Below are 22,660 nucleotides of genomic sequence, written 5' to 3' on the forward strand. Positions count from 1 at the left end.
TAGAAGAAAGTTGTATATTTCGTGTGAGGTAAAATATAATGCAAACATTTTAGTGATAAAAATGATTAATTATATACTATTTTACAGAAAAATCATTTATTATCAGTTCAATGAAGCATTTACAATAAAAGGGTGAAAACCTGTATGAATGAGTGATCACTATGGGCCTTCGTTTCCTCATTCTCTTAGCTATACCTTGGACCCCCATCCTGTTCTCTCTTGGAACTTTCACTTACTGTTAAACTATGTTAATACTGGAAATATGAAGTCTTCAACTTCTGACCAACAAACACTATCACTAGTCAACATTTTGCATGGTGATACTCAAACTCATGCCTCTCTCTTAATTGCCATGTTCACAGTACATTTGTTTCAATAGAAAATTATGTGCTTGAAAAAATTCTCATCCATTCAATGTTCTTCATTACAATGGACTCGTCTATAACATGTGCTTATGGAAGTTATTGACACGCTCGCTCTCTCTCTCTCTCTCTCTCTCTCTCTCACTTCTTTCTTACACGCAAGTCACTTAAAGTTGGCTAGATGGGTTCTACCCAACCTTCATTCCTTTCCATACTACTAACGTTAACCAAATCCTCAAATTAAATTTTGGCAAAGCAAGAAAATATTTTAGCACAAGAAATTAAATAATTCAATGCAACAGCCAATGAGCAACAAATCAAACTTACTTACATTTTACATAACAATTAACTAATATGACACTCAAAAGTGAGAAAAAACAAATTATCTATTCATCTCTGCATTATTTGCACAAAATACGGAAGGAATCTACGTTAAATTTTATTGATTGCCGAATAGTATTCTATGTTTTAACAGAAATAGTAAACACTTTCATTATGATTGCACAATTTACAAGGATAACCATAACATTTTTTGCAGGATGGAATATGGATTGCAGTCCAAGAAAAGTGAAACATGACAGTTACAGTGAAGAAGTGCAAGAATATGGATGAACGGGGTGGGATGGCTTTGGTCACAGCAGATCATAATACTTGAAATTTATACAATACATTGGAGTTAAAAATTTACCCATTTCAGAAACAATATACCCATTTATCCAAACATCATTACATACTAACAAAGGATTTTGTTCTATTACTTCAGGAAAAATCTACAATACACATTGTTATAAGGCCACACACTGAAAAGAGAATGTAGTGGAACTACAACTTTTCATCTGATTTTGAGATCGGTGAAGTTTCATACTCCCCAAAGAATTACCAAATAATATTACGAAATGCACAGCAATTGGATCTTCTCAGTAGGCCTTCAAGGTTATTCTGAAAGTATGGCATTGACATTAAATGCTCAGAGTCACGCATTCACTGCAACATCTGGACCAATACTTTCACACCCCATTTCACACATCTTGTAAGTCACACCTCTTCCACAACAACAGAAAAGCATGGAAATGCAGCGCCACAACAGCTCCCTCAGCAGCAACACCGGAAGAAATCTTCTGTTCACCAGAGATTCAGAAAACAACAACTGAAACAACTGTTAAGATAAACCTTTGGGGAAGACCCTCGTGCCAGTCCACACTCACAACATTATGTACAGTACAGGTTGGTGACACAAGACTTCACATAGCATTCCAATAAGTCTTATAGAAGTACACAAGGAGACTTCTTTTTCGGTTTTGGTTTCTTCTCTGGAGATTTCTTGTTAATTTGTCGAACTAAATCATAAAATATCTGAAAAGGTATTTTTTGCATATTTAATGTCAGAAGTACCTTTCACTTCACACTGCCAAATATTACTCATTCCATGATCAAACACTCTTTATACTGAATAAATAAAATACATATATATGAAAGGAAAAAATTTTCACAATCTCAATAACATAATTGTTGCCATAAAATTATTGTTAATTACATGATTTTTAGTGTTTTAGTATTTGTGTATATAGTGAAATATACTATGGAAATTGGAAACTTGCAGCTATGAGTATTAGATGATTCGATAACAAATCAGTGAACTGACACTGATTCACATCATGCCATATGTTAGTGATTTTCAACAAAAAATCTAGTGAATCTAGTTTTAAATGTTGAAGTCTGCTGTCCTTTCTCACAGTCATCAACCTTGCAATGAAAGGACAAAATGTCATATTTTTGCTGAATGTTGCGTAAGTAATATAAATCAAGATTTGAGTAGAATAAACATATGGTCTCTTAGCAATCTTCCATTTCTCTTAAGTCTCAGTGAAGTCTCAAGCAGTCACATTTTTGTTAAGTTGGGAATTATATCACTCAAGTTCTGTAGTGAGCAAGCAATTGAGAATAAGTACAGTGTGATCACAAAGTGAGTGTACCCCTTCTTCATTTTCAACACTATGATGGTTATGGTTGAATTCTTGATATGGACATGCCTGATGGTTTAAGAGTCTAGAACATCAGAATGGGGACAGTTATTTTTGTAGCACAGTCAAAATCTGTGCCATGTTCTAGCAGAAGTTTTGCAGAGATAATCTGGGGTCACATGTAAGAAGGCATCTTCCACAGCTGCTTGTAACTCTTGCATTGTGCCATACAGTATATGTATTTCTGACTATCACTGATGAGGTGAGGTCGGAACTTCTTGGAGTTCAGGCTAAGGGAGCTGGGTAATCTTCAGAACCTCTTCCAATACACTGCCCAGGAAAGGTTGTATTCAGATAATGACACTTGCAACGCAAAGTGTGCCAGAATATGGCAGAGAATTCAGCCATGCTACAAAAATGACGGTCTCCATGTTCCAGCTTTTAAACCAAGTGTGTGTCCATATCAGCATTCAACCATAACCATCAGCGTATCAAAAATTGATTGACTGATTGATTTGTTTTATTTTACTTTGCATTTCTGACACTTTTGGCTAATAGAAAAGCATGAGTGATGATATGATGAAATTGATGAAGGAACATTCACAAGGAACACCCAGGCCAGGATTTAAATGCTACGTTAACCACTCCACCACGGAGGCTGGTTGTGTGTCGAAAATAAAGAGGGGTATGTTCACTTTGTGACCACTCTGTATGGATTGAAAACGTCATTCATTTCAATGCTGAGTATGGTTTGATTTTCAAAACCATGAATGTGGCAGGAGGGGGAAAGATGTTTGAAAAAAAAAATAGCAGCAAGAAATTCAAGTTCCACACATATAGGTTTCTTTTTTGATTGACTGGGTTTTTTTAAGTCCACTTTATGCACAGTGAGGTTAATTGGGACTGGACCTACAGTTTAAAGTGGGATCCGAACCACTATGTGCCTCCACCGGGTCCCACATAGAGATGTATTTGATTTTTCATATAATTTATAGCTATTAACATGTTAATTTATGTGCCATGAAATAATTCTCCACAACCTACCCAACCCACTAGTACTTCTAATCTTAAAAATGTTCAGGCACTAGATATTATGAAGGATAGATCTTTAACAATTTTTCTGAAACTAACAAAGTACTGTCAGTATTTATACATTGAAGACATAAAATAAATTATGGCGATTACAATCAGGAAAAATGCTCTAATGAAAAGAAAAGGATTTCTATAGCAATTAACAAGTTTCTACTGGAAATGAAAAAGTTAAAATTATATCTGGAAATGAAAGTAAAATTTATATCATCAATACATCATAGGAACACATTAATTGGTCTTAAGTTTTTAATTTTCAACTATTTGATATTAAATTTAAGTTATGTTAAGAGAGAGAAGTTTAATTTTAAGTAAATACAGTGGCACCCTGATTTTCCATTCCCGGATTTTACATTTTCCCGCATTATACATTCAATCCTGAGGGTCCCAAAATAGCAAAAGATAAAGTTTTCCTAGATTTTACATATTCCTGCATTTTAAGATTTTGAGCTTGGTCCCCTCAAAAACATAAAATCATCGAGGTTCCACTGTATCCCATTCAGATAATGAGCAAAGGCATATTGTTCTACTCAGAGCCCGCCTTAGGGGGTGGCAACACAGACACTCACCCGAGGGCCAATGCATCAGGGGGCCCTGCGCCAGGCCATTCCCATACAGAATAAAAATAAAGTATTTATCCTCATCAGATAATACAATATTAAAAATACTTGTAAGATGATAATTTTGTTTTACATTTACAATGCATAAAGGTGCATGACTACAGGCTATGACTCAAGAATAATTAGCCAAGCAGGAATATTGAACCATGGTGAATGTTGCGATATTGATGGCAGCGACTTATATTCAGAACTGAAAGTGTTCCGTGATCTCTTACGTCAGGAAATTAAAACAGCAGAACAAGCCCTGCAATACATTCAGCATCTTTCAGACTACTTTCCAAACGTGTGCATTACATTGAGAATTTTGCTGATAATACCTGTTAGTACAGCTAGTTCTGAGAGATTTTCAAAGCTAAAACTTATCAAAAATTACTTGAGATCAACTATGTTGCATTGAGAAGAGAATTTCCTCATCTCGAGATTACAGGGAGCTCATTGAAAACTAATAATAAATAAATAATGCAAATAATGGCAGTTGAAAGTGAAAATGGATGTCATAAATTATACTAGTTTCACATTGCACAAAATGTTACTGAGGTGGGAGAACATCCAACCAGTTGTGGGGTGACGTGTGGTCAGCATAACAACCCCCCCCCCCTCATTGTAGTAGGTGTCCGTGACTGGGTAATGCTATTCACTCATAGCTTCGAGATTTCTTCACGACAGTGGCCGGCAAATGGTCCCATACACAGACCAAAATCTCTGGAGAAAAGTTGTTACGCTTCCCCCAGGAGACCCGAACCTGCACACAACCCATAGCCGGAGCTCAAAGCATGATGCCTTAGATCCCAGCCACGGTGGGGGACCATTTGGTAACATACATTCATTAAGGTCAATGAACCATTTGGAATTTTATATCTAATCTGTTTGATTGAATTGAATTGTTGTTTTTAAGTCCACTTCATGCACAGAAGGGATAATTGGGACTGAACCTACAGTTTAATGTGGGATTCAAACCACTGTGGCATGTACCTCCACTGGGTATCAAACCAGGGACCCAATATATCTGACTGGTAGAATATCAGTTACCAGCATCGGTATTTTATCAGTATCAACCAAAATTTCATATCAGCCCATCCACACTACACATTATAATTGCTAGCCAAGGAGATAACCTGAGGAAGGGAGCAGTTGACTTCCGAAACTTAGTTTGGCATACTGTACATACTCACAAACCATAAGTAAACTATATTTTGGTATTTTTAAATATTTTTTAAATACTTAATATTCTACTAAGTGAGTAATTCGCACACGCGCAAGATATGAGATGACATCATAACATGCATTAACCATGTTTTACCCCACATCATGTTCTAAAAATTACTCTCAGTTTAGTTTTGTATACTCCATAAATACAGTCTGACCAGATACTTGAAAATATCAGGAGATCTTGCAATGCCCATAAAATAAAAAAAATAATTGTTCATCCACAGTCCTGAAACTATTTGTTGGATTTTCCTCAAATGCAATACCATATCAGTCATCCAAGGTATCTGGTGGATATGTGAATTTCTGCTTAAAAGCTCTCACATTTGCTGTAGCAGCATGGTCACTCCAGGACCATTATAAAATGCAAGTATAATTCCCGGTTTTTAAGGCGAACTTTCCAAAAATTCAATGACACCGGTTTTTAAGGCGAACTTTCCAAAAATTCATTGACACAAACACATACATTTAAAATAAAGAATTTAAGGTACAGAGTTTACATTTGCCATTTCACATACTCAGATTCGAAATGCATCTACAAACACAAGCCGCAATGTCACAGGATAGAAAAAAAAGTTAATTGTATACGAATTTCAAACTCAAATTTACTCAATCAACTTAAAGTATCTTAGTTTACAATAATTTTAGTCAGTTCGATAGATTGTTCTGCAAAGGACACTAACAAAGCAAAGGGATTGAGATAATTCTGTTTTAGTTTCCACGCAGCTTTCTTTTCCTCCCTGGATAAAAAAAAAGCTAAACTGAGAAAAACTTCCCTCAGGGCACTAATAAATAAGTATAATTTCAATTGGATTTGGATTAATAAAAGTTGCAAGTTTTCACGTCTACAGAAACAAATTCAAGCAGAATTCATGCATAATTCCCGTTGTCAATAATTCATGCATAATTCCCGGAATTCCCGGTGAGTAGCCACCCTATGTCAAGAAAACATTTATTACAGAGATTTTATTACAAACCCATAGAGTAATGCCCTAAAATTGCTGACAGTTTAGTTTCTTAATCTGCATCATGCAATCTACAAAAATATGAGCAAAATTAGAATCTTTCACAAGATGGGAAAAAATGTATTTTGCGTGACATCTTGAAACCAATTTTGCTAACATACAAAATAAATGATTAATCCATGGTATCTAGCATTTGACAATGTTTTACTTCAATTGCTGAAAATTTAAAGCAGTTGTCGTTGCCACAATATTTGGGATTTGGCCCTCACTCCCCTCCTAAATTATGCAATATATTTTTTAAATTTTATTTTAAAGCATTTGTTCCAACATATGGCCCAACATTACTGTGAGATTAGTTTCCTACGCTTAGGAACTGTATCCTAAACAGTGTTTTGAAGAAAATTCTACACCATGGGAGAGAGTGCGAAAAGTAGAGAAAATAGTTTTATTTCCTTTTTGTCCACTATTTTAAAACTATCCATCAGATTTTGCTCAAATGCAATACCATTCCAGTGCAAATTTGAGTTAAATCACACTAGATTTACAGCAGTTATTCATTTTACAACATTGATGATCTGTCCCACTGCCACTTGCCCCTCCTAAATAATTTTTGAAAGTTTTTATTGTCAGGTTGTAAGGCAACAGATGACAATCTTAGGAGTTGTATGTCAAAACTAAAAAAAAGTAGCTTACATGCTGCTTTGAAAATGTCAAAGAAAGCCAAAAGGTGGAAATATATACACTCTGGACATTTTGACCAAATACATGTTCTACTAGTAGAGATCAATGCATAAAAATGTGGTCTGGGGCTCAGATTCCACCATGAGAGAATTTATGATGTTTATGGAATTTACTACATAATTCAAATGTAGTATAGAACATATAGGCATATAACAATATTAAAATAGTGTATTTTCCAATGGGAAATTACACTAGGAAAAATAAAATGTTCAAATAATTGTAAGCTTCGGTGATGTTAGGTGGAATATGAAGTTGGCATTTAACTTCAATTGTTTTTTCTACTACTTCAGATTTATTATAACGAGTGAATGAATGATGCTCTGGGTGGGAGTTATACTTAGTACTTTCAGAGACAAGATAATGGATCCAACACTCCACATGCTCAGCCAAAGAAGCAGTAAAGTACTGACAAGCCTGACAAATCAGAAGGGAACAGTGAGCAACACAATTCTTACTGGGAACCCCAACATGGATGCTGCAGCATGACATGTCTGTGTGGATATCTCTATTTACCGAATGATACAAACATATAAAAAAGGAAAGTTAAAATTGTACTTACGTATGTGAGTATAGTGTTCTTATTGTAGAACGACGTTTCAGAGATTGACTATCTCCTTCCTCAGGTTCATATAAAAAAACTAGGTACTTGGCATAGTACTGCGTCAAAAATGTAATATGAGGATTGTGGTTAAGGGTTGGTTAGGATACATTTAAAATATTAAGTTTTTGCTATTAGAAGTACGTAAAAAGCAAGTCGTTCCCTAAAAAAACTTGTACAGTAGACCTATTCACAGGTAAAAAAGTTAAAAAGTTAAAAATCTAAAAAACCTGCATGAATCACAATGCAACTTGCAGGTTTGGCCATTCCTACCCAACTGTGTATCTCAATCCACATGAAGGTCAATTCTCCACGAATGTTTCCCCTCCCCTTAATATTTGTAGGGGGGGGGGAGAATAATCTTAATAGGGACGAAGGAATTTGGAAGAAGGGTGGATCAATTTCCTCAAAAAATGGGAAAAAGCCTGGAAGATTGAACCCAATATCGGTTTCCACGTCACTCCGGAAGTTATGCAAGCTGCAAGGGAAGAACCTGAATTTACGTTGGATTTGTGACGTAATAAGGGGAAACAAGAAAATTAAGGGGAGGGGAAACATTCGTGGAGAATTGACCTTCATGTGGATTGAGATACACAGTTGGGTAGGAATGGCCAAACCTGCAAGTTGCATTGTGATTCATGCAGGTTTTTTAGATTTTTAACTTTTTAACTTTTTTACCTGTGAATAGGTCTACTGTACAAGTTTTTTTAGGGAACGACTTGCTTTTTACGTACTTCTAATAGCAAAAACTTAATATTTTAAATGTATCCTAACCAACCCTTAACCACAATCCTCATATTACATTTTTGACGCAGTACTATGCCAAGTACCTAGTTTTTTTATATGAACCTGAGGAAGGAGATAGTCAATCTCTGAAACGTCGTTCTACAATAAGAACACTATACTCACATACGTCAGTACAATTTTTAACTTTCCTTTTTTATATTCTGGATTTGTGAGTAACACGCGACCTACCTACAAAACGATACAAACATGTCAACGTGCATTGCAAATAGACTCCTTCGAAGAATTATGAACAGTAATATATACTCTATGTGATCAGAAGTATCCGGACACCCACCTGAAAATAAAGTACAAGTTTGGGCCCTCCATCGGGAAAACTGGCAGTCAATACAGTGTTGGCCCACCCTTAGCCTTGATGACAGCGTTCACATCACAGGCATACTTTCAATCAGGTGTCAAAAGGTTTCCTGAGGAATGGCAGCCCATTCCTCGCAGAGTGCCAAAATGAGAAGAGGTATTGATGTGGATCGGTGTGGTCTAGCATGAAGTCGTATTGAAAGACACAATGGTCATCCCGAACTGGTCTTTGAAGGTAGGCAGCATGAAAGCTGTTAAAATGTCAACGTAAGCTTGTGCTGTGACATTGCCATGTAAAGCAACAAGGGGGCCAAGCCCCCTTCAGGAGAAGCATGACCACACTGTAACCCCGCCACCTCAGAATTTCACTGTCGGCACTATACAGGCTGGTAGATGTCGTTCACCAGGCATTTGCTACACCCACACACTACCATCGGATCGCCACATTGTGATTTATCACTCCACACAACAGTTTTCCACTGTTCTATGGTCCAGTTTCTACGCTCCTTTCACCACATGAGGTGGCATTTGGCATTTGTCTGTGTGATGTTTGACTTATGAGCAGCTGCTCGGCAATGGAAACCAAGTTGCCGCACCTTGCGCCAAACAGTAATGGTGCTTGGAGTAGATCCTGATGCAGTTCGGAATTCCTGTGTGATGGTGGCGATGGATGATTGATGATAATGCTGTACAACCTTCTTCAACACTCAATGGTCTTTGGAGATCAACATGGGAGGTTGGCCTGCACGCTTTTGAGTTGTACACATCCCTTCACTATAACATCGGAAACAGTGGACAGAGAGATGTTTAGGAGGGTGGAAATCTCACACACAGGCTTCCTACACAAGTGGCACCCAACCAACTGACCACATTGAAAGTCTGTGAGTTTCTCAGACCATCCCATACTGCTGTCTCACACTGTCTGCAGACTACTGAGTTAGCTTACTATGTGTTCCACGTGGTAGATGGCAGTACTGTGTCGCCCTCTATGATAAACACACGTTTTGCGGTGTGTCCGGATATTTTTGATCACATAGAGTATGTTTAGTTGAATTTATCAACTGCATATTTACACAATACATATTAATAACATGAATACTACATAGTACATAGCAACTGTGCCTGCAAAATTAAAAGTTGTATATGGATGTATGTAATATAACATCTACAGAAAAACACTTAACTACGATTGACTTTGAACTGTTACTAATGTTGATATTTTCCAGATCCCTGCCAATATCAATTCTTGAACATTGCAAGAACTTAAAAGTTGTTCAGAACATGTAGAAGCGTCAGATGTAAGTAATGTGATGCAACCATGCCATAATGGCATCAGTTTGGTTTAATAACATTCATTACGATTTACACATGATATATGCAGAATACTTAATAATTTAATAATGAAATCCAATTTTGCACCATTACTGCTGAACACTATATGGAAAACTCTGCATACTTCATGCAGATAAGTACAAACTGCTACAGGTGGCTAACCAGTACTTTCTGATGCCAACAGTTAAAACTTCATGTACTAAATAATTAGAACTGGACATTTGATTTTCCAATTGGATAAAGTGTACACAAAAAGGAATAAGGCAAACCAATGCTTATATCTACTATATTAATAATATTATGGTTACATATACATTCTGGAGTGTGTTTTGACAAATACGTATTGTATCTATCTAAAGATATCTGTTTGGCAGTTACGCGGAGATAACTAATTCACTCTGATAAGTTCACTTTTTATTTTTCCGTGCAGATTTTCTTCCCGATCGATTTCACAACCTGTCTGGTAGCTTCGTCAGGCATGTACTGTCTTGCTGCGGGTGGTGTGGTTCCTTCTTCTTCTGCTTGTGTTTGTGGTGGCGCTTGTTGACGTGGGCCTTTCACTTTCACTTTGTCTTCAGAAAGTGAAAGGCCCACGTCAACAAGTGCTGCCACAAACACAAGCAGAAGAAGAAGGAGGAGGAACCACGCCACCCACAACAAGACAGTACATGCATGACGAAGCCATCAGATGAATGGCAAAATCAATCACCAAGAAAATTTGCACGTAAAAATGAAAAGTGAAATCACCAGAGTGAATAAATATTTATGTATTTGACTTGCATGTATATCTGTGTGTATTGCAGCTGTTTGTTTTCCTTTGCATTAGTAGAGATATGTAAGAAAAAAATATAATAAATGGTGTTGGTTTGATTTGGTGTTTTAAGTCCACTTTGTGCACAGTAAGGCTAATCGGGACTGGACCTACAGTTTATAGTGGGATCCAAACCACTATGTGCCTCCACCGTATAATAAATGGTAAAGTAGTAGTTATTGCAAGGCATAGTCCATATCAATTCAGGTGGGGGGGGGGGGGGTTTACCTTCATAGTCTCAGATGTTATTGAATTAAAACATATGTTATAATTCAGGACAAAGTAAGAAACACATATTTTTTTTGTTTTGTCCAAAAAAATTCCTGGTCCGAGATACAGGCTGCCAAAGATGGCACGTCGGGCGTCATTTCTCACGTGCGATTTTCGGCAAAATATTAAAATGCTCCATCTCTGGAACGGTTTAAGATGTTTTGTTGCTGTTTTTTTTTTATTATTTGAAAGAGAATAAGTTTCTGATTAAAATGATAACCTCCATTTGGAAATATGTGTCCAAGTTCTCTTGCTGTAGCCTTCTGATTTTTTTTAAAAAAAATCAAAAATAATTTTTTTTTTCAAAAATGCCAATTCCAAAAATTTTGTTTTTTTTACTGTTGATCAGTACCATACAGTACTACATTCTCTGAAAAAGAGAACTTCCACTTTTGAGTTTAACAGGTTTTATAAACAATTGCAAATTTTGCCATACATTAAACCAGTTTCCATTACCACATTCTCACATATTTGTCTCATGAAATCAAAACCTAGTCTTATTTGACATGGAATTTTAATTCTTCATAAAGATAAGTAACAAACACAGCTTTCAAAAGATATAAAGCTTTCAAAATATATGTGCAAGTTCCAAAACATATTTGGTCTAGGAATTAATTCGTGCACCTGGACAAGAGATGGCGTAACGAGCATATCGTCCCACAGTTCCATGTAGCCACACATGCATTGAAAACTCGTTTCAGCGTGCATCATTCGTAGTATAGGGCAGTTGATTGACGCATCAACAGCAGCATTTTGTAGTCAACTGAACATGGCGCAGTTCGTGCCAGATAAAGTGTTTTTGCGGGATGTTCTGCTTCATTACTTTAACATGCAGAAAAGTGCTACCGAAAGTCATCGTATTTTGCTGGAAGTGTATGGTGACCATGCGCTAGCTGAGCGAACGTGTCAGAAGTGGTTTGCATGGTTTAGAAGTGGTGATTTCGGCCTGGAAGACCAAGAGCAACCTGGACAGCCAAAAAAATTTGAAGACGAAGAATTGAGAGCATTGCTCGATCAGGATTCATGTCAAACGCAGGAAGAACTTGCAGAAGCATTAGGCGTTGATCAAACAACATTTTCCAAACACCTCAAAGCCATGGGAATGATTCAAAAGATGTCACATTGGGTTCCACATGAATTGAAAGACAGAGACGTTGAAAGATGAAAAACCATTTGCGAATTGCTGCTTCAAAGACAGAAAAGAAAGGTGTTTTTGCATCACATTGTTACTGGCGATGAGAAGTGGATCCATTACGAGAACCCGAAACAAAAAAAAGGCCTGGGTGAAGCCAGGTGAACTAGGTCCATCACAACCGAAACGAGATATTCACTGTGTAAAGGTTATGCTGTGCATATGGTGGGATATGAAAGGTGTGGTGTACTATGAGCTGCTGTAACTGGGTGAAACTATTAATGGAGAACATTATCGACGACAATTAATGCGTGTGAAGCAAGCTCTGGCCAGGAAACAACCAGAATGGGAGAACAAACATGATAAACTTGTTTTTCAACATGATAACGCTCGCCCACATGTCGCAAAACCGGTCAAAACCTATTTAGAAAATGTCGGATGGGAAGTTTTACCCCACCGCCGTATTCACCAGACGTTGCTCCTTTGGACTACAACTTGTTCGATTGCATGAATAATGATTTGATTGGACAGCGGTTCACTTCTTCAGAAGATATCGAAAAATGGGTCTCTGACTGGATTGCTTCAAAGGATGAGGACTTCTTTCGCCACGGAATCCGTAACTTGCCTGACAGATGGGCGAAAGTGGTGGCTCGCGATGGACAATATTTTTCTTAAGGTATTTATGTATTTTGTGTTTGAACTACAGCTTCAATATGTGCGTAACAACCGCACGAATTAATTCCTAGACCAAATATTACAGGCTCCAAAGCATATCACTTCTGTGCACTCTGCTTAGAACTGAAATTAGCAATTCAATGAACTAAAAATTTGTTCAACTGCATCAGTATCTTCCTTTGATATTGATTGATGCCTTCCTGTTGAACCAGTAGGAACTGGGGCACCCACAATCTTTAGAACATCACGAATTGGAAGTGATTTCTGATGGTACCCCTAGTCACTTCAAAAATCGATACCAACTGTTTGAATTGACTAAGTTGCTTGTGCCAATAGAGTGGGTATACAGTGCTACTGGTCACGGGAAGGGGATTTGCGATGGTGTAGGAGGCCTGCTGAAGCACCACGCTACAAAACATAATCTTTCCAGCACAAGTACAGCTGCAATTCAGAATGCCGAGGATTTTACAAGAGTGGTGAAGTCATACACATCAACAGCCCTCATCAGGTTGCCCAAAGAGGAAGTTGAAGAATTCCACCAGCAGAAAATAGAAGACTGGTCCAACCAAACTACCCCTGTGAAAGGAATTCAGAAGACACATGTCTGGACTCGAAGTGATGGGCGAACCTATATTGCACGAACTTTAAAGAGCAAGAAAGAAGAAATTTAATTTGTCCAACCAAGATCTCAGAAACGGCAGGAGAATATTCAGATTCACAACCTACAAAGAGGGATGTTTGTGGCCTGTGTGTATGACTGTGACTGGTGGATTGCAGAGGTTATAGATATCAGTTGTGAGTTAAATGAAATCGTCATGAACTTTATGCTACCACATGGACAGGCTGCTGGATATAGATTTCCAGCTGCAAGACAGCAACACCACCACCAGTGCTCACTTACAATTTGCGATGTTTTAAAGATTGTGGGTGCCCCAGTTCCTATTGGTTCAACAGGAAGGCATCAATCAATATCAAAGGAAGATACTGATGCAGTTGAACAAATTTTTAGTTCATTGAATTGCTAATTTCAGTTCTAAGCAGAGTGCACAGAAGTGGTAAGCTTAGGAACCTGTAATATGTTTTGGAACTTGCACATATATTTTGGAAACTTTAAGATCTTTTGAAAGCTGTCTTGTTACTTATCTTTATGAAGAATTAAAATGCCATGTCAAATAAGACTAGATTTTGATTTCATGAGAATTATATGTGAGAATGGAAACTGGTTTAATGTATGACAAAATTTGAAATTGTTTATAAAACCTGTTAAACTCAAAAGAGGAAGTTCTCCTTTTCACAGAATGTAGTACTGTATGGAACTGATCAACAGAAAAAAAATAATAATTTGAGATTGGCATTTTTTATTTTTAAAAAAAAATTCAGAAGGCTACAGCTAGAGAACTTATATTTCCAAACTGAGGTTATCATTTTAATCAGAAAATTATTATCTTTCAAATACAAAAAACAGCAACAAAATATCTTGAACCGTTCCAGAGATAAGAGCATTCTAATATTTTGCCGAAAATCGCACGTGAGAAATGAACCCCGAGGTGCCATGCTTGGCAGCCTGTATCTCGAGACAGGGATTTTTTTGGACAAAACAAAAAAATACGTGTTTCTTACTTTGTTCTGAATTATAACATGTGTTTAATTCAATAACATCTGAGACTATGAAGGCAAGATTTTTTTCTTCTTCCCCTGCCTGAATTGATATGGACTATGCCCTAACTTTAATTTTGGCATGTAAATAAATAAGCCCATAAATAAATATGCACAACAATACCAATGATACTCAAAATAACTCAACCCTAGACCTGCATTGTATTATGTTAGACTTCACTAGTGAAATTCTGCAAAATGTGAAAAAAACAACTTATCATAAAAATCACTAATGTACTCCTAATTTATACTTACATCATTTACATTAATTTTTGCTTTGGCAGAAGTTTCCATAAATGCACAATTAAACTGGCGAGCAAGATTGCCTCCTTGGTCCTTTCCTACTACCCGTTCATCTTCAAGATCACACTTGTTGCCCACCAAAACCATTGGAACATCATCCGTATCCTGCAAGCATATTTCAAATGTAGTACAGAATATGTAGGCATATAACAATATTAAAATATGGAACTACTATTGAACCTTCATTCAGTCCAGTGGCATCCAACTTTCTTCATATGTATAGATATGTATAGATATGTATAGAAATTGCTGCAAAATTGAAGTTATCAGACTTCCGTTTTGGTTTAACTTGAACGCCTGCATTTGTGTTTTACTTCTATTATATGTAATTAAGACTATGAGGGATAGTTTTGCACCAGGTGGGCATTTATTTCAATAACGTTTAAATGTGAACTGCTATTTAAAAATCGACAAGAGGCAAAAGAGAACATGAATTTCTCACCATGTTGGAAGTGGAAGCGGTTCTTTAAGTTGATTATTAAGCCAGATAAGATCTGTGAAAAATATAAGTAGGGATGGGACCAATTAATCGGTACTCTATCAGTATCGGCCGATATAGGCATATCGGTTTATCGATAAAATTACCGATCTGATATATCGATAAATATCTTATAATTTAGTGCAAACTTCTGCCATTTTGTTGTAATTTTTATGGATAATCTCCATGCTCTACTTTCTGAAAAAGTAAATGTCTAAATATTCAACTTCTTTTGCTTTGCAATCAGCTCGAAACACACATTTATTATGAGATCAATGAAAATTTCAGAGTCGTCAAGGACCATTTCTAATTTTATATCGGATCGGTAGAATATCAGTATCGGTAAATTTTATATCGGTACTGTATCGGTATCGGCCAAAATTTTATATCGGCCCATCCCTAAATATAAGTACTTACAGGATCCATATATTTCTTATGGAGCGAACTTCAAGTTACGTCTAATCAAATGGATGTTTTGACTTTTCCAACTGCCTGCTTCTTTTCCCATTCATATGTTTTTCTATACCATCAGAAGTTTGACATTCCAAAGAGAACAAGCAAAATAATACTCCCATAAGCGTAATACTAAGTTTTATCCCCCTCCTACAACCATCCAGCGGACAGACCTCTCTTTCCCCAGTTCACTGAAAGGAAGGGTCAGTGAGGGAGGAGCAGTTTAGGGTCCTCGCATCTGGCTGGACACAACCTCTCCCTTGTAGCCTTAAAATATATATATATATATATATATATATATATATATATATATATATATATATATATATATATATATATATATATATATATATACTAGGGATAGGTTGATATGAAATTTTGGCCGATACCGATAAAGTACCGATATAAAATTTACCGATACCGATAACCGATATTCTACCGATCCGATATAAAATTAGAAAAGGTCCTTGAAGAACCTGAAAGGTTCACCGACTTCTTTAATAAATGTGTGTTTCAAGGTGACTGCAGTGCAAGATAAATTGCATACTTAGACATTTACTTTTTTAGAAAGTAGGGCATGGATATTATCCATAAAAATTACAACAAAATGGCAGAATTTTGCACTAAATTATCATATAATAATCGATATATCGGATCGGTAAAATAATCGGTAATTTTATGGTTAAACCGATATGCCTATATCGGCCGATACCGATAGAGTACCGATTAATCGGTCCCATCCCTAATACATACACACACACAAGAAATAAGAATTGTTGTGGTAAAAAAGGTCAAATTTTCAAATATGCTACTGATAAAATCTGTTTCCATATAAATATTACAGATTTTTATTTTGTGCATGTGAAATTTCAGCCAACTGAAAGAGACTACAGTCTTTCATGAGCTACAACTTTTCTACCCTCACTTTCAGCACCAGAGTACATTAACTTCAAGTAGCTCTGTCCCTGGTGTTACATCGCTGAAAACAATAAGAAAAACTTCTCATACAACTGCACCACTTAATACACATTAACATTACATTGCAATTACAGCTTATTTCAAATTAATAGCAAATTCAACATTTCAAAATTAAAAATCACAGTTTCAAAGTTACGAACAATACATAAAGTATATAGCATGCAAGTATTTCTACAATTATTCTGCATTTCGAAAATAAAATGTAGACAAAAATACACTAATATATACAAACATATATATTTTGTTCAAAAAGATAAAATTACAATCGACTAGAAAATTGTCAAAACAAGGTACTTACTTTTACTCTTAAAATTTGTTCCCTTAAATCCTGAAGGTCATTAAACGTTGATTGTGCTGTGATTGAATACACTAAAACAAATCCCTGTCCATTTTTCATATATAAATCCCTCATTGCTGTAAATTGCTCCTGAAAATAACAAAAAAATATGGATTTTAAAAATTAAATTACCTTAAATATAAGTCAATACAAAAATAACTAAAAGATCACCACATTTGAAGTAGCAAAGAAAAAAGTCACTCAGTAGCAAGCAGAGCTGGAAAAAATATTGCAAAAATGCATCGAATTGTGCATGAAAATCATCAGCTGACTATGAGAAGCAAAGCAGATCAAGTAATATAATCAATAGAGAAACAGTTAGGAAAATCTTGGCATGAGAAAGATGTGTGGAAAAATGGTCCTGAAGCTCATCGATGAACAAAAGCAAAGGAGAGTTGAAGTTTGACAAGGCCTTTTGGAGAGGCAAGACAATGTGATCAGCTGTGTTACCATCCTTTACCTGATGATAAAGGAAATCTTGAAAGGAATATATTTTGATGACATGCAGGACATCAAGAGTAATACAACGACAGCTCTGATCGGCATTCCAGAAAAAGAGTTCCAAAAGGTGGACTAGGTGCTGACAAATGCATAGCTTCCCAAGGGGAGTACTTCGAAGGTGACCATAGTGATATTCAGCAATGAGGTATGTAGCACTTTTTCAAGGATGAATTCGTAAATTTAATTGTCAGACCTCGCATATCATGTCTCCTGAACATGGCAACACACTGCTGCAAAGTTAGTGCAAGATGGGCATCAAAACTGTTGGCATTCCAAAAAGGATTGTCATGAAAATATTTCCAACGGCATGCTAAATATTTGCCAATCCCCCCACCCCAAGGTCAATGTTCAAATATAGGATGATCCCACAAAACATCCCACTACCTGCATAATACCAGTCTTGAAAATCATTAGAAATCTTCTTTTGGAATTGTAATGAACTGTGGACTGGACAGCTGCCAACTATCATGATATTCAGTTGGAAGTGTTCAACAATCCTCATTAGAGCCCATATCCGTCAGCTTAGGATTACCGTGAAAAATTGGACATACAATGTTGGACATTGGACAGGAGTACACATCAATTACGTCTAGCAAGCCAGCATAGACGTGGTTGATATGTACTCCTCTATTCCAATCAACCTTGCATTTGACTACCAGAATGTGGCTCCACAGCAATGGCACAAGCCCATTTGTAACCGATAAAATCTGCAACCTCCTACAAGCCTGTGTCACCCACAACTATTTCCAGTTGGAAGACAGTTTCTTCCACAATACAGGAGAACTAGCGATGGGCAACCCCCTTTCTGCACACCTGTCGAACATTGTACTACATGTGGCAGAGAAATCAATACTCACCCAACCAGAGTTTGCTCACATAAGATACAGAAGATATGCAGATGACACTAATAATTTGAAACAGGACAAAGACCTAAACCACCTCCTAACTGCCCTCAACAACATACATCCCAACATAACATTCACGGTTCAAAATGGCCACCTCAACTTTCTCGATCTCAGTATCCAACGCCACCAAAACAAATTCATCACCTCCATATACAGGAAACCAGGGTCAGGCACCAAGTACATCCACGCAAAATCCAACCAGCCCCCCAAAACAGAAAGCCGGAGTATGGATGAACTTCTACAGAAGAGCCTTCACACAAAGCTGCACAGAAGATGACCTCCCATGATGAAATTGAATTAGACTAAGCAATGGTTACACCAAGTACCAGCTATCCATGTGGTGTGCAAAGGCAGAAGGCCAGCTCATGACACCCATGAGACAGAGATAACCCAAACCAAAGGCAACCCACATCAGGCTAATTATCTAAGGCCCTCAAACCCTTCAACATCAGACTGGTACACAAATCTGTATCCCAAATCGGAAGAGCTCTACCCAACTCCAAGAGATACTACCTACCTAAACTTGCATCCCCTGGTGTCTACATGCCAATACCACGACAGCTACATCAACAGAACCATCCAATATGTTCAAGAATGGATTGACGAACACATAAAAATGCCAAAAAAGACAGAGCCTCCACATCCATACTTCACCAAACTGACTCTCCTCCACATCCATACTTCACCAAACCAACTCCATCATAGAAATCCATACTTCACCAAACAGACTATCACAGAAACACTATAAAAAAAAAACATGCCATCATCAAACAGAAACCAGGGCTGAACTTTGACAATGGACAGGCACACCCAACCTGGTATCCCATTCTTCAAATAATCCCAGACCATGGGGGGGAAAAAATGCAGTGTCCCTGCTTGACCCCCTCCATACATGCCAAAGAACAGGAACTACACCACCCGAGCAACACAATGCAGCAGACTGCCCAACAACCATCCAGCAAAGCCTCGACAATGGAAAGCAGAAATCACACCAGCGCCACCAAATGGGAGAAAATGCAACTACAGCCACCCGGGAACTAACAAGGAAGTGACGCACTATAGATCGACCACAAGGAAAAAAAAAACCTTGGGATGAAAAGTCCCCATGCAGCTTTCCCTTCTTCCCTCCACCTCTGGCCATAAGGAAGCATGGTCCACTCTCACCCTCCCCTATGGTGCACAGGAGTCTTGGGTCTGCGCAAGTTGTTTTGCTCGTGGTTCCACTATACCATCTCTACCCCAGATGCCATGCCCTTAGTGAATGAGGGCAGGAACCCTTCAAAATAAATTAGAAAAACTTTCCAATTGTGCAAAACTGAAACACAAAACTGCACTTAGGTAATACTTAAACCATCTTTCCCGCATCCATCATGAAGACAAACACTAATATTTGAACACTGGGACAATTTTAAAGTAGTTCACAATGTGGCAATAAAAAACTCGTTACACCATGTGCTGGTGAACACATTTTAGGGTACCACAAAACAAATGAACAGTAAAATAAAAATAAAATGTTAAGGATCTGTCCAATAAGGGATCAGACTACTCAAAAGATGAAGCTGAAAGCTTGGACAGATTGTTAACATGTTAGTATTTATCATGGTATTCATTGTTTTGCATTGTGTTACACTAAAATAGTTCATAACATTATGTGAAGGTTTTTAATATTCTATTGTGATTTAATCATGAATCTGAATGATAAAATATTATCACATTCCAAATAATATAATATTAAATTTAGAGATGGGACAGAATAATTGGTACTCTATCGGTATTGGCCGATATAAGCATATCAGTGTATTTACCGATCTGATATATCTATAAATATCTTAGCAATATTCTGTCATTTTGTTGTAATTTTTATGGATAATCTCCATTCCCTAATTTTTTAAAAAAGTAAATGTCTAAATATGTGGCTTCTTTTGTGTTGCAGGTCCATGAAACATTCAGTTTCTTCAAGGACGATTTGGAATTTTCTATCGGTATCAGTAAATTTTATTTTGGTACTTTATCGGTATCAGCCAATCTCTATTAAAAATATTCTATGATTCACAAAAGAGATTCAAATAATGTTAAATTGTTTGCATTTAATCACGAAATCCACTTTTGCCACACAGTATTTCCACATGGAATAAATTGTGCATTTAACAAAATTTCCAGGATACCAATATTACAAAAGTGTCATGCAGTGGCGTAGCACAGTTCTTTGGGGCCCCTGCAAGTAAATTATTGGGGGCCCCCCCTCAGTGGAAAGAAGAAATATAGAGATGATGCCAGAGTGGAACGGACACACAATTGTGGTTGCCCCAGTTGTAAAATGTAAAATGAATTAACTTTAACCCTTCCTTCCCATTTTTTGTCATCGACTTAGGCTATATATCAGTTTAGTAGTTTGTCAAAACTAAATCAGGGTTGTCTGAATCTCTGATAAATAACTGGATGAAGAAATGAGAAATGTTTTCTCTTACTTCAACACGGTGGCACAGCCAGGATTCTTTTTTAAGGAGGGTGGAGGCTTCACATAGCCAACTATTTTGTTCGTGATACTATGTATTTTTTGTTCGAAACGTTTTTCTTATGTAGGTTACATATAATACACATATATTTAAAAAATACTGTTGGGGGAAATTGTTTAAAGGATAGTGAACACTCCTTTTTTGGACTTAGAGGTGGATGCACCTTCAGCCCACTAAGCCATCCTCTGGCTATGCCAGGCCAAGATTCAACGTAAGAGACGCTCACATTACGCTTCTAATACTAATAGCGAGTTATATGCTCAAGCAAACTTATCATTTCAGTTACGGGGGTTGAACTGGACCTCTAGATTGTCAATGGTGAGCTAATATCAAAGGGTAAGTTGCAATCTGATGGTAAGAAATAGAGGCGGACTCAAGTCTTGAGAGATAGAAAATTAAGCAGCAACTGGACTTTATTCACTCAAAATTTGTCACTCAATGAAATGCCGATTGGAGGGATTGGAGCACTTTGATCACTGCATATGTTGTATACAGTGCGTGGCGAAATTGGGGCTACTGGACCTAAGGGCAAAGGGAAAATTGCCCCTGGGCTCAACATCCTGAGTTTTTGGGCCCCTTTGAGGAAAAATGTAATAGGTGTGGACAATGTGGGAAATTTATCTCAGGTCTTATTTCAATCTGATACTCAGGCTTGGGGGGGGGGGGCATGAACATATTTGGTGGTAAGTTACATTTTAAATATCACATAATATTAATGGTAATAAAAAAAGGTCGAATTTTGTTTGTTTAGGTATTGTGTAACAATAAGGCGGCATCGACCGGTTGAACAACTGAATCTTTCTACTCAATACACAAATGTACTACACTACACTATACTACGTTTACGAAAGCTATATAGCTATAAAGGTATGAGATGAGAGAAGCTCCTATTGATTGCCATATATGAGCAAGTAACTGAATTTCGGAGGAGACCCAGAATGTCAAGTTGCCTGGGCCCCTCTGGCTGAGACAACACACCACTGCTTATTAACGCACACGTTGTCATATGATATGTTACTGGGAACCAAATTTCTGTTTCGTAAATTCATTTTTTAAATAAGCGACAGTAACTACTCAATTTCTGGGATTAGATAAAATTTCAGGATCACAGAGAACATAGCGGGTCCCCTACAGCTCCCAATTACTACAGCGGGTCCAATTACAGCTGAACATACCATTGTTGAAAGAAATTTATTCTCATCATTCATATATGTATATCACAGTTATGAATTCCTTCCATGTAAAATGAAATATCATCTGCTGCTTTGCTAAATGACTTTCTAATCACTATTCTGCATTCTTTGTAATTAGAAACAGAGAACCTAATGAAGAATGGCAACCTTAATATTACCAAAAATAATAGGTGATGAAATATTTTCTGAAAGAAATGTTCTTGTATATTTGTTAAAAAGTTTAATGTTAATTTAGTGGAAACTGGCAGCAGAGTACACAGGAATTTCTATAACATGAAGCGTAAAACAAGTATTTCCTATTTTTGGGCATTCAAGAATGAAAAAGCATTGAAAAGTATGTAACATTAAGTTCACCTACCTAATTTGATATCAATTAACTTGCATATATTATAGTTATCAATGGTGGGGCCACCTTGGTGGTCAAGTATGCTAAGTGATAACACACAACCAACTGAATTTGTTCTATCGTCTATTTCA

At 36.9% G+C, this 22,660-nt stretch overlaps 1 protein-coding gene across 2 annotated transcripts in view; it reads right to left on the reverse strand.

Moving 5' to 3' along the window:
• Rap1 (RAS oncogene family member Rap1) overlaps window positions 1–22,660 on the reverse strand; it is a 52,139-nt gene continuing 29,479 nt past the window's right edge. For both annotated transcript variants that reach the window (XM_083117655.1, XM_083117657.1), the window contains exons 3-5: window positions 17,030–17,158; window positions 14,775–14,927; window positions 1–1,715 (exon numbers count right to left, since the gene is read on the reverse strand). In XM_083117655.1, the coding sequence (XP_082973781.1) occupies window positions 1,626–1,715; window positions 14,775–14,927; window positions 17,030–17,158 (372 nt within the window). In that variant the 3' untranslated portion in view covers window positions 1–1,625. The remainder of the gene's footprint in view (window positions 1,716–14,774; window positions 14,928–17,029; window positions 17,159–22,660) is intronic.

The sequence above is a fragment of the Lepisma saccharinum genome, chromosome 2, assembly GCF_977018435.1.
Source record: "Lepisma saccharinum chromosome 2, izLepSacc3.1, whole genome shotgun sequence".
Taxonomy (NCBI): domain Eukaryota; kingdom Metazoa; phylum Arthropoda; class Insecta; order Zygentoma; family Lepismatidae; genus Lepisma; species Lepisma saccharinum.